This window comes from Manis javanica, chromosome 3 (genome assembly GCF_040802235.1).
Source record: "Manis javanica isolate MJ-LG chromosome 3, MJ_LKY, whole genome shotgun sequence".
Classification (NCBI taxonomy): domain Eukaryota; kingdom Metazoa; phylum Chordata; class Mammalia; order Pholidota; family Manidae; genus Manis; species Manis javanica.
Genome location: NC_133158.1, coordinates 186,142,820 through 186,156,818, shown reverse-complemented (window position 1 = coordinate 186,156,818; position 13,999 = coordinate 186,142,820). Strand labels below are relative to the sequence as shown.

General features: G+C 33.3%; 1 protein-coding gene across 4 annotated transcripts in view; it reads right to left on the bottom strand.

The window, feature by feature from the left end:
* The window catches only part of FSTL5 (follistatin like 5), an 813,978-nt gene that overhangs the window by 93,432 nt on the left and 706,547 nt on the right, over nucleotides 1-13,999 (bottom strand). For all 4 annotated transcript variants that reach the window (XM_073232529.1, XM_073232528.1, XM_073232527.1 and 1 more), the window contains one exon: nucleotides 7,764-7,882. In XM_073232529.1, the coding sequence (XP_073088630.1) occupies nucleotides 7,764-7,882 (119 nt within the window). The remainder of the gene's footprint in view (nucleotides 1-7,763; nucleotides 7,883-13,999) is intronic.

Below are 13,999 nucleotides of genomic sequence, written 5' to 3'. Positions count from 1 at the left end.
GCTGAGAAAAATTCTCAAGTAACTAGTAAAAAACAATATTGAGTGAGAAGGCACCAAAACTGCCTCTGTGACTAAATTCAATGTAAGCCCTTTAAAATGTATACAGATTATCTAACCAGATACGCTATTAGTTTATTCCATCTTTAAGTTTTCCAAGTAATTTCAAAAGTGGGTTGTCAGAAGACAATGTTTTTGTGAAATTATATTGGTAAATAACTGTATGTTGGAAGTTTCACATTAAAGAGTTACTATTTTTTAATGAAAATGATACTAGTATATAGATTTTAAATATGTGAAGTTCATTTTCTTTTGCTCTTATTAGAAGGAACACATTTTTATTCTTAAAAGAGAAGTGAGATAGGACTGACAGTTTCTGTCTTTTTCAGGATGGAAAAAATAACACTTCAGGGCTAGTCAGTAAATGGATCCAGTTCCTGAAACAAGAAACGCCTTGGTGGTGATTTCAGGCAGCACAGCTGTATTGCCAGTAGTTGTCCTACTCCATAATATCTCACATTTCATTTTCTTTAAAGCTGTACAGATGAGGTTTAAAATGGGATGGAACAATTGCCTTGCTGTTCCAGAAAAGCCTGAATGAATCTTAGGTTGTGCCTTATAGAGAAAAAAGGAGCTTTAAGGGCAACAAATTATCAGCTTAAATAGTTAAGAAATGAACAACAATTTTGAGGTTTAAGTTCTGCTTTCCTTGTAATTCATATTATACAGTTGTATCTTAAATCTTCACATAGAAAACATATAAAAATCATTATGTGATCAAGTATATGGAGAAATGCAAGCTCGTCATTTTAAACTTTCAGCAAAAATTTTTAAAAATTTTTAACAATTCAAATATTTAAAATATTGAAGGCATTAATTTTTGTATTGATTTTCCTCCTGCACCACCACCTCTCAAACTATTCAAACTGAGATTTATGACCTATCTGAAATGTGAAAATAATATTAAAGAAATAATTAGCTTTCAGTGTTAAATTGCAAGTTTGACAACTGTTGTTGCAATATAAAATATAAACAATAAATGAAACAGCTCAGAAAATTAAATAAGAATTTTAAGAAATGTCAAGGAAAATATGGGCTAAGATTTAAATATATCATTAAAATTATAAATCTAATCCACAAATACATTAAAATAATTACATAGCTTTTAACATATTTAAAAGGAAGAGAAGTTAGGAATTGTGTAAGCAAAATTATCATCTTTTGTAGAGGAACACCAATAGAACATTTCTGTATTTAAAAAATTTTTACCACTCAAACCTATTACTTTGAAAAAAGAAATAAGTATTTCTTTGTGAGTAAAAATAAGTCTTACTCCATAAACTGTAATTTAAGATTACACAAGTTATCTTTATCTGATTTTATAAATCTCAAGTAAAAAGGTTTCATGTTTAAGACATTTTTATGAATAATTTTTACATTAAACTCTTCAATTTTACCCTTAAATGTCTTGAAAATTCAAATTTCTATAAACACATTTCTACCTAAGTGCATAGAATGTACTCTTATGTATGTATGGTGAGTATTACTCATATAAAAATGTTTAAAAATGATTATAGTAGATTGTCTGAGAGACATACATTATTCTGATCACATTTGTCCAAATAACTGTCTTGTTCTTATTAATAATCTCTTAAGAAGACTTAATATGCTATCTTGGATAAAACTACTTGACTGAATTAATATGCTATACAACTCCATGAAAATGCTGTTGCACATTTTACAATGTTTCCTACTGTACCCCCGATGTTAGATTTACATACAAGTCTAATGGAAGCACAATGTGAACATTTTAATACAGTGTGTTTTTTAATAAAAGATTAGAAGGCCCTTTTAAGTGTGGGGCTTCAAAGACCAATTTCATAAATTTAACTCTTTTAAAATCTACAGAGTAGTGTTCTAAGGAATAGTTAGAGGTAGTTTACATTGCATTCCTCAGGAAGCTCTTTGCAGGATATCAGTGTAGTCACAAAGGGACGAAAGCTTAAAGTCTTATCACTTCCATAACTCTTTGTAAGTTAAACCACGTTTGAATAGAGACCCACTGAGAGAGGATAAATGGGGAAACATTCCCATTACCTTTCTGAAATATACAGTGGTATTGAACACAAAAGGTTGCTCACTGGTTTCATGAGGAAGTAGTGGATTGTCTGCATTACATAAAGGGGCTAGTGTTTTTACACGTATTTTTGTGGACAGATTTTGGACAAGTAGTAATTGGTTGGAAACAGAATGAAATGCTGAGAAGGGAAATGTGGAGATATTCCTAAGGGAACTGATGAATGCCTGAAGGCTGAACTGCTTGAGGTAAAGGGGACACCAGCAGAGAAAGAAATGTGACTGCTGTGTTTGCCCATTTCTAAATCTCAGTTTCAATTTCTTGATACCTAAGTATTCTGGACACTGGGGACAACCTGTTCCTATGTACCAACGCCATTCTAAAAGAGTACTATAGGGGGAAATTCTAAGCCTAGAAAAGTGACATCTGAGCAGTGATTAGCATTAGATTTCCTGCACAATGTATGTTCTTCTGCAGTTCAGCATCATTTAAGTTAGCATTAAAACCAGTAATAGAGCCTTATGTCTCACAATAGAAGACTCATACATAAGGCTCTTACACTTTTATATATTATTTTGATATATATTGACATATATGTATACATATATTCATATATATTATGATAAATGTATAATTTCTTTTAAGTTCTTCTAATCTCCATGAAAAATTAAGTGACACTAAGGTATTGTGTGATGAACAGCAGCTAGATCTATAAGCAAACATAGATCCAATTGAATTAAGAAGAATTAAAGATTAAAAGAGTGATAGATAAGGATGACAAAATAATTGAAAACCAGAAAGGTGGAAAAAGTTGGTAACCTTGGAAAAGCCTCCATCTTTGGACCTATAATTTAAATATTTTCCCAAATCTATTTCAGTTTGAGTTCTGAATTCATAAGTCTGGAACAGAATTCTATCTGCTTAAAGTTCATACTGTAGATGACAAGATGAAATCATGTATACAATTAGGATAAGAAACAAGATGCCTGTCTAGTAAGGCAACATAACAAAAAAGGGGAAAAAGAGGAGATGAAAATATAACCAAAAGTATGTTGTATGAATCCTCACCAACTCAAACACTGAGGTCTGATGCAATTTGACATTGAAGGAAAATTGAGTTTTTATTTAGAGCAAGCAAATAGCATCTTCTGAGAGATTTGATGGAAGTTTCTATATTTAAAATATCTCAGTTTTTATTTGAACACTAATGATGAATGAGTTATATTGGGGTTATCCTGCTATTCTCTTAATATCAGCAGTGACTTTGAAAAATACTATGTTTAATACTTTTTTTATGGAAAAAAATGATTCCAGAAGACTCATTACTACTTCTTGCACTCAAGAGATTTATCTCCTAAAATCCTGATGAACTGGCTTTTTCTCTCTAATAGAATTCCAAACTATCTTACACAGAGTATCTGCACAGTACATTTTGACTATGTGATCTTGAATTAATAGACCCATGAGGTCATATTTACCCTGAAAGAATTCAATGATAAATTATTCTGTGAAACATTTTTCACAAACACATTAAAAGAAGAACACTGTTTTATGGGAATTGTAAAGTAAGGAGAAATATTAAGGTGAGGAGGAAATCAGATATACACATCTTTAAATTTAGAGAATCCATAGAGGAATAAATAGCCCAAGGTTATAAGCAATGGAACTTTATTGAATTTATTTAATAAAAGTTACTTGATTACCTGCCATGTGTAAAGCACTGTTGTAAGCATGCTGGGAATAGAATCTAAATAAACAAGGTCCTTGATTGAAAGAGAGAGTAAAATATTATGGCTAACTTATATGTCCACTAGACTATGGTTATGTTATTATGCCCAGTTTGGTCAAGCATGAGTCTCAATGTTATTGTGAAGGTGTCTGTGGACGTGATTAACATTTACAATTAATTTGCTTTAAATAAACAGGTCACCCTCCATAATGTGAGTGGGCCTCATCCAATCAGTTGAAGGACTTAAGATTTAATAATGAGGTTTCCTCAAAAGGAATTCTGCCTCTAGATTTCCACATAGAAATTTACTTGCGTTTCCAACCCACATGCAGATTTTACATTCAAGACTACAGTTCACACCTGTGTCTGAATTTCCAGTCTGCTGACCTATCTTGTAGATTTTAGGCTCAGACTGCTACATCATCTCTTATCTGAATTTCCTGCTGGTTGGCCTGCCATAAAGATTTCAGACTTGCCAGCCCACCCGCCATCACCTGTGCCAATTTCATAAAAAAAAGAAATACAGATACAGACACAGATAAAGATTTTAATCCTATTGGTTCTGTTTATCTGAAGAAAAGTTTTCCCCTTACATAATACTCAACAATTTTCTTATGAAACTATTTTATAATTAGAAATGTAAATCTAGTGGAATTTGCACCAAATAGCTTATACACTCTGAAAATCACATCTTTCATTTAAACAGAATACAAAAAAGCTTCATAAAATAATTACTTAGTTCAACTTCTACTCTCAATGACTAACATAATTTTTATTTCTACCACTGTATACTTATGAATCATGAAAGTGTCTGTATATAAATATTCCAATTATTGAAACTCATCTCACATTAAAGAATAAAAAATAAAAGAGCAATATAAAATAAAAGTTTATGTACACTAGCCTTCATTTCACATACATGGAATATAATAATTACATAAGAACTATGTCTTTCTTTTTTTGGTATAAATGAATGCCTCTATAGTCTGCATTTACTGGTTGGAAGCAGGACATAACTAGCCAATTCACCATTCTGTATTATTGTTTGCCTTTAAAAAGTATATTGGTTAACTGAAATTTATTTTAATTTCAACATTCAAGCCATTAGAAATGTCACAAAGTAAAAAATATAAATCTGATTTTTCATATTCATTTTGCTTATTCTGACCATTAGAGTAGAGATTTTTTTATAAATTTTTGTTTTATGTAACATAAGAATGCTAACTTTTTATTGTATTTCTTTTCATTTTGCGGTATGCATTTCTAGTATAATCCTATGGGTTAGAAACTGTAAGATTTCCAAGGGTATGACTTGGAAAATCTGATACAGTCAATTAGTTCCTAATAACAAATTATCCCTGCTTTGTCACTGCTCAAATGCACTTGTCTCAGGATGAAGGAAATGGGTTGAAACTGTCATCCCTGGTATTTGGTTTCTACTCCCTCTTCAACATTTAAATTCTTATAGAAAATCATAGATTATTTATATATATATATGTGCATGTAACTTCTCACTATATATACTCAGATATATAGAGAGATAAATACAAGTAATTCTATATAGTTCCTACTTTAGTTGTTTTAGGAGGGCCTCCAAATATTCAGAGTTTAAAGAGAGAGAAATTCAGGTGAGTAAACCTCACATCCCTATTATCCAGACATATCACAAAATTGTCACATCATTTTTGCTTCTTTTTGAGCATTAAATTCCACTCATATAGAGCTAAATTAACTCATACCGAGTCATTAAAAAACACTGAAAAAGCACATTCTTTAAGAGTTGAGTAAACTTGATACCCTGGAATAGCACACATGTAATACACAAAGAAAATGTCTTTAAATTTGCAAATCAAACTCATGAGATGACACTTTTTGTGATGAAAAGTATGGGTTTCACAGATTATCTTATTAGTAACTGAAGTTTCAAATTCTGTGATTTACCCAATACATCTGTGACAGCTACAAAACTGCTGGTTCTACAGGAATCAAAAAGAAACTGTCCTGTAAAATTTTTTTGCTCTGATTTAAATAATCATTTGATGCCACATTTCTTATTCCTGTGTGTTACTCCAGCTTTCTTACCCATAATGTTTTTACAAAATATGAATGTGGTAAAAAGTTGAATGACTTGCTTCATCAGAAGCAAGTATTTACATTTTTTAAATTTTGGTATCATTAATATATAATTATATGAGCAACATTGTGGTTACTAGATTCCCCCCATTATCAAGTCCCCACCACATACCCCATTACAGTCACTGTCCATCAGTGTAGTAAGATGCTATAGAGTCACTACTTGTCTTTTCTGTGCTATACTGCTTTTCCTGTGTGCTCCACCCTACATTATGTGTACAAACCGTAATGCTCCCTTTTCCCCTTATCCCTCCCTTCCCACCCATCCTCCCCAGACCCTTTCCCTTTGGTAACTGTTAGTCCATTCTTAGGTTCTGAGAGTCTGCTGCTGTTTTGTTCCTTCAGTTGTTGCTTTGTTCTTAAACTCCACAGATGAGTGAAATCATTTAATACTTGTCTTTCTCTGCGTGGCTTATTTCACTGAGCATAATACCCTCTAGCAACCATAAGAAGAAAACAAATCTTACCATTTGCAACAACATGGACAGAGTATTTACATTTTTATTATGTGTGTTTTTTTACACACACCACTTTATTCAAAATGGATTTAGTACTGATATTACATAGTTATAAAACAAAACAAAATGACATGAGCAGTTTAAAATGTTTTTGCACTTATCAAACTATAATAGCAAAAGTAGTAATAATTCTATTCAGTAATTTAGGCTATAACTAAAATATGTTTAAATAAAAAATTGTTTCCTTTGTTTTAAACAATCATAGACATACTGAATTAAATTATTTCCCTCATTTAAAAGAAGAGGTCAATTAAATTGCTATACCCCACAGATTATCTGGAGGGAAGCTGGCCTATCTTAGCTCATTCTCACATACTTTTTTTTTTCTTTTTCTCATTCTAGGGCATGACTTTAAGGGGTAAACTGTTGTCTCCATATGTCAATATATGACAACAACACTGGCTACTGGTAGGCTGGAAATAGAAGGTGAGAGTAAAGGATCTAAACTATGGTATTAAATATTTATTTTACTCATATCTCATGGACATGCCAACTTTAAAAATGAGAATCAAGAGGGAGTTTCATTATGAGGTCTTCCAATATCTTATCTCATTTTGGGTGTTGGATGTATGTCTGAACTTGTGTGTTAACATGTAGGTAACACAGGCACCTTTAATATTATATACCTTGGTATATACATATTTGTGTGGAGAGATATACAGCCATGGCAATATTAAAATTATTGTAATTTATTATTTTGCAAAAAGTCAGTCCCTTATATGTATAATCCATACCCATTTTATCAGATGTTCTTTCATTTTCTGAATGCTGCACCAATATTTTCCATAAAAGAAATCTTTCTGAGAATGGTAAGGTACAGGTAAGTAAATAAACAAATTGGTATTTTCCCATATAAATTAAACTATTCATTCCATTGAGACTCTATGAAAAATGAGATGAAGAATACAAGGGAATCAACATTTAAAGCATCAGATATATCCCAATTTCTCATCGAATTGCTAATAGGCTATTTTCTTTCATTTTGTTAAAGTAACTATTGCCTACCAAAATGGGAGAGATTTTAAATTAAGGAGGTGAAATTATGGTATGTTCATTCTTCAAATTTCACTTCTATTGCCTTTATTACTTACAAACAGGTAATTAGGAAAATGTAATATATATTAATATACAATATAGTATTTTCCTCCTCAAATACAAAACCTGTATAGAATCATAGTCAATACCATAGTTTAGATATTTTCTTCCCACCACATCTCATATATGTATAGATGTTATTGTATTCCTACAACATAATTCCGCTTAACAAAATTATTGCATCAAACTGCAAAAGAATCTTTCAGATACTTGCCTGAAATCCAAGGAGTTTTTCACTGGGCTTAATGTGCCGCTGGAATTCACATTCTATGGGTTGTATCACTTTGATTCCATCTTCATAAAAAACGTAGAACATGTTCCCAATTCCCAGACCTTAGGAATAAAAACATGTTCGAAAGTTCAAAATAAAATTATCAGAAACCTTTACAAGCCAAAGTCAGCGCTCCTCATATTGCTGGCAGGAGATCATTTGTGAAGTTGTATAATGTTAATAAAGCAAACCGTATGGGACCTTCACCACATGCCCGAACAACTTGGCGATATTACACAGACATTCTACTTTATTCTCCTGATCTGCGGTTCAGTGATTCAGTACATGCTTCATATATTTTAAAATAATTACAAGTGGGTATGATAAACTCTTTGATATCTAGATTATGTCTGGTATCTTCCCCATTGAATTTGAGTGTTAAGGAATAAAAATACCTTTTGAAGAATCATATTTATTCTATGTTTTATTAGTGTCCCCTAGGGAAAATGAAATTTCATTCTTATTAGGAATTTAGTTTACACGAAGATGTTTAGAAACAAAAGACCAAGCCCCCAGATTTGGGGGACTATATATTTTCCTGAAATAATTTTTGTATATATAATCCCACACAGAGGTCCTACTTATCAGTTTTTATACCGGCAAAATTTGACTCTCTTTCTATGCTTTAAATTTTGAATTAATTTAAGGTCTTGGAAAATCTCAGTCTAATGATTTAATTCATACTTTTAATGATTTCACACTAGAGATCTGTCTGTGTGGAATTTCAGAAATTCATCTCACTTACTTTATAAACCCATACTTAGTAGGTGCAGGACACTACAAATTAGACGCTGGAATGCAGTTTGAGTTATGTGAGGCTGCACCTGGCAGCCTTTTCATACTCTTGTATACCTGTTGTTTCTTTCATTTGTTTCAGTTTTGTCACATGTCCAGACCTAAGGATATGCAGTCCTTCCTTTTCTGATCCTCCCCAAGTAGCTCCCTTACCCAGTTGTACAAACTTTCGTAAGAATGTTTATTCAGTGTAACTATATGGCACATAATTCCATGATAGCACATGTTTTTAAAAGGATTGAGTAGTAAATTCCTAGGAGTGGAATAACTGGGTCAAATGGTACTTCTATTTTTAGTTTTTTGAGGAACATCCATATTGCTTTCCACAGCAGTTGCAGCAATTTACATTCCCACCAACAGTGTAAGAGGGTTCCCATTTTTCTACATCCGTGCCAGCATTTACAAAATCCTTGATTCAAAAAGATATATGGACCCCCACGTTTATTGCTGCACTATTTGCAAATGCCCAGATATAGAGGCAACCAAAGTGTCCATCAATAGATGAATGGATAAAGAAGATGTGGTACATATACACAATGGAATATTATTCAGCCATAAAAAGAAAATAAATTCTGCCATTTGCAACAATATGGATGGATCTAGACAGTATTTTGCTCAGTAAAATAAGCCAGGCAGAGAAAGACAAATACCATATGATTTCACGTATTTGTGGAATACAAAAACAAAGCAAAACAGAAGGAACAAAAAGGTAGTAGTCTCATAGACATCAAGAAGTGACTAGTGGTTACCAAGGGGGAGGGGCTGGGGTGGGTGTTCGTGTAGGTGAGGGGGATAAAGGGGCACAATAATTCATAATCAAGTATAAGTTGTTTATGTGGATAAAAGTACAGCACAGGGACATAGTCAGTGATTCTTTAACATATTTCTATATTGATAGATAGTAACCGCACAAGAGGGGGCAAGGATTTAATTATATGGGTAACTGTTGAACCACTGTGTTTTATATTTGAAACCAACACAACATTGTATATCAATGATACTTTAATTAAAAAAAAATGACTACATAAGTAGTCATATTGAAATCTTGATAGTTTGGAAAGCCAAACAATTATTGCTTAAAATTTTTAAGTTCTAAAAGTATCTATAAAAAGCAAGATAATTTATTTAAATACAAAGAATTTCCCAAGCATGATTTTTATTTCAATTGAGAACATGTGCAAGGTGTATCAAACCTGAGGCCCACAGTAGGCATGTATTAATTTGTAAATATATTTGTTTATTCAACATAAGCCATATTAATTCTTTTTAAATATGTTTCTAGTTAATCAAAAAGTCACCAGTTTTGCCTATCTAGCATGTATCCATCAATTCTTATTATTTAAGGGAAAATTTATTCAAACATAACTATGAATTTATTGGTGTTTTTACACAGTGTTTATAATTTTATTTTACCACATGAATACATAAAGTTATTTCTAATAACACATATGCATTTTAAGTGACTACATGTTGTTTTGACACATCTTAATATTTTATAAATATTTTATAGTACTAATATTTAATACATGCAATCTTTGTCTGCTAATTATGCAATATAATTCCAGAGACCACTCCATTATGATGGGATATTCTTGAACAGTAGCAGAAATGACAAGAACTAAAGAAGTCATATTTTTCATAAAATAAAATTTAGTAGTTGTCAGCAATTATTTATAATTATATTTGTTAGTAAAGGAATAAAAATTCCATGCTCAAAGGACAAACCAGAAAAATCAGCTTTTATGCAAAATGTTTATTTGTATGAGCAAGCTTCCACATATGCATTAACATAACATTAATGTTAATATAAGATTAACATTTTGACAACTATCAATTTCATATTACTTATTTTTGAAATTTTTGAACATAACCAAGTCATAATGTATGTTTTACAGTTGTGTCAGTTACATACTATGTTTGATGATTAGTACAAAGTATTAACATTTTCAAAGAACATGACCAGCCCTCCTTCTGTTGCTATAAAATTCTGCTCCACATGAGGTTTTGAACATGATAACTACTCTCAGACAAGGTTGTTTACAAATTTTCTTGAAATATTTTTGCCCTTGTTCCTATGAATACTTTTATTATGTTATTTACTGTATTTTGTACACCAGTGGGATTCCAATGTATTATTGCACTGATGACATGTCTGAGCAGTAGTTTCCTCTAAAAGCCATTTAATCCATTCAAATCACTCTTTTTAATCTAAAAGCATTTTCTTAATTTTTAAAATATGAATTATGCATTAGTATTTTTGCAAAGCATTAACTACCTCCCAGGTTACAAGTTACTGAAGAAATACAGATATCATAGGCAAGGTTTAGTTTTTGTATTTCATTGTTTTCAGTGAGAATATAACTCCTTGGTATTTATGATAATAGTAACGGCAACCAAATACCACATATAAATATGTTAATTAAAATACTAATTGTAAGATGAACAATTATGTATCAATCACTTTACTATGAAATAAAACTTTACCTAAACCTTTAGAGCCATCTATGAATTGCTTCACTCTACACCCACAAAAGGTGTATTTTCCATTTGTTTTTTGTTAGATATATTTTGCTATCAAGTTTTCTGTAGGTTATAGCAGCAAAATTTATGATCTGAATATACGAGGCAGTTGTGTTTCTTTTCAAATTTGCTGTTATAATATTATACATATTTGTATTTGTTATAAATATATAGGCACAAAATAATATAAATCAGATATTGGAAATTAAAAACACATGCAGATTTTCATTTGGGATTTCACTAGCTTCATTAGTAAAGAAAGGAAGCAATAACATATTAATGTATATTCATTATAACTATTAAGTTTTAATGTCCTTTTGTCCTAACCAATTTTTTTGGTGGAGGAGAATAGAAAATAGCAAAGAGAGAAAAACTTCATTCTCTGGATTCAGACAGCTGAGAGGCAAATCACAGCTTTAGAACTTACTGTTATACCATAAGAAAGTTGTTCAGTATATGTCATAATTTCCATATCTCAGATTTGGAGGTAATAATTATATATATATTATATAGCTGTTGTAAGAATTAAATGAGATGGAGAAAGGTAAACACTTAACAGAGTGACTGGTACATAGACTTCAAGAAATGGTAAATGTCACTCTTTTTATGATTAACATCTATTCTTTCAAACATTAGTAGAAAAGAAAACAAATGTTAAACTGTATATAATCAAAAATTTATTATGTTACTCATGTTTTCCTCAAATCTATACTGTGATATATCCTGCTACATCTCATTTCTTTATGACATCAAATTTTATGAATCCATGATCAAGCTAAAAGATCAGTTTAAGGGGTAAAAATGGCTGAGTAGGAAGACAAGTCAGAAGCCTCCTCCCACAAACACACCAAGAAAGCAACTACAGCAAATACAACTAAACCTGAAAATGACCTGAAGACTGCAGAACAGACCACCTGCACCTGGAGAAGAAGAGAAGGCCACACAGAGAACGGTAAAGTGGCAGAGCCATGGCTGAGTGGGTCCCAAGCCTTTTCCCCTTCCCAAACCACAGGAAGGAAGAAGAGGAACAAAATGGGGAGGTGGTGGATAACCAGGATCACTGCACACTTGGCCCTGGAGATCTGCTCTGGGAACATGAGTCCACACAGCACTGGGTTCTGGTGATTAGCAAGGCTGGACACCAGGGACAGCTGGAATATTCTGGGAAGCTGAGACTCCTGTCACTTGTAAAAGATAGCCACTGTCCACTGGTCCCACTAAGTTCCAAAGCAGAGACAGCAGTTTGAAAGACTTCCCAGCGGTGGGTAGAGTGCCAAAGAGGAAAGGGCTGGACAGAGCTCTATCCTCAGGAGAAAGGGCAGGTGCACAATACCTCTCCCGCCCTTCCACGACCCAACAGGTTTGGAACTATTGGGAGCTCCAGAAGCTCCATCTCCCTCCCTGGCAACTCAGCTGTGAGGCACTTCCTTGTGTGCACTGCCAACAAATCAACCCACTCTGCCCAGCAGCAGCATCAAACTTTGCTGCCTGGCAGGCAGAGAGAAGCTCTCTCGGCTTTCTTGGCCCTGTTTCATCCCCAACTGGGGAGGGGCCTGCAGAAGCCTCCTTTGAGAGCTCCTTCCTCCCTACAAGTGTACAAGCCTAGTTTTGTTGAACAACCCTGCCTCAGAGCTGCTCAGTGGCTCCACCCACCCCACTAACCCTGTAACCCTGCCATTGCAGGAGTTGCCCTACCCACAACATTCCCAGCAGAAGCCCCTGCTCTGATCACAGAAGGCCAGCAGAGGCAAACTGAGATGAACCTCATAGACCAAGATAAACCACTACAGTAGACAGATAGAAAGGTGATCCCACCCACTGCACACCAACAGCAACTAGGGCTCCACAGCAAGGGAGGACCAGACACGGGAAAAGAAAAAGAGTCCTGAGCTTCTGGGCACCACAGAATACCTTCCTCACAAAACCATTACTCTCCAGACAAGGAAGCACAGCAGATCCATCTAATACAAAGAGAGAAACACAGGAAACCTGACAAAATGAGGAGACAGAGAAATATGTTCCAAACACATCTACAGGATAGGACATGAGAAAGAGGGTAAATGAAATGGAGATCACTGATCTTCATAAAGATTTCAAAGTAAAAGTGATAAATATGCTCACTGATCTACAGAAATGTGTTAAATATCTCAGAAGACTTCAACAAAGAGATACAAGAGCTGAAGCACACAGTAACTGAAATGAAATATACAATGGAGGGAATGAAAAATAGAGTGCTGCAAGTGAAGGAGACAATCAGTGAGATGGAAGTTAGAGGACAGGAATACAATAAAGCTGAGGAACAGAGAGAAAAAAGGATACCTAGGAATGAAAGAATGATAAGAAAGCTGTTTGACCACTCCAAATGAGACAATATTTGCATAATAGGGGTACCAGAAGAAGAAGAGAGAGACAAATGGATTCTCTTTGAGGAAATGTTGAAAACTTCCCCAATCTGGGGAAGGAAACTGACACTCAGGTCATGAAAGCACAGAGAGCCCTTAAAAAAGGAACTGTAGGAAGACAACACCAAAACATATGCTAATTAAAATGGCAAATATTAAGGATAAGGAGAGAGTATTGAAGGCAGCCAGTGAGAGAAAAAGATCATTTATAAGGGAAACCCCATTAGGCTATCAGCAGACTTCTCAGCAGAAACTTTACAGGACAGAAGTACATGAAATATTTAATGTACTGAAACAGAAGGATCTTCAACCAAGAGTGCTCTACCTAGCAAGATTATCATTTAAATTTGAAGCAGGGATTTAACAATTTGCACATAAAAGAAGGTTCAAAGATTTTATAACTAAACCAGCATTACAGGATATGTTAAAGGAACTGCTGTAGATGAAAATTTTCCTAAGGCT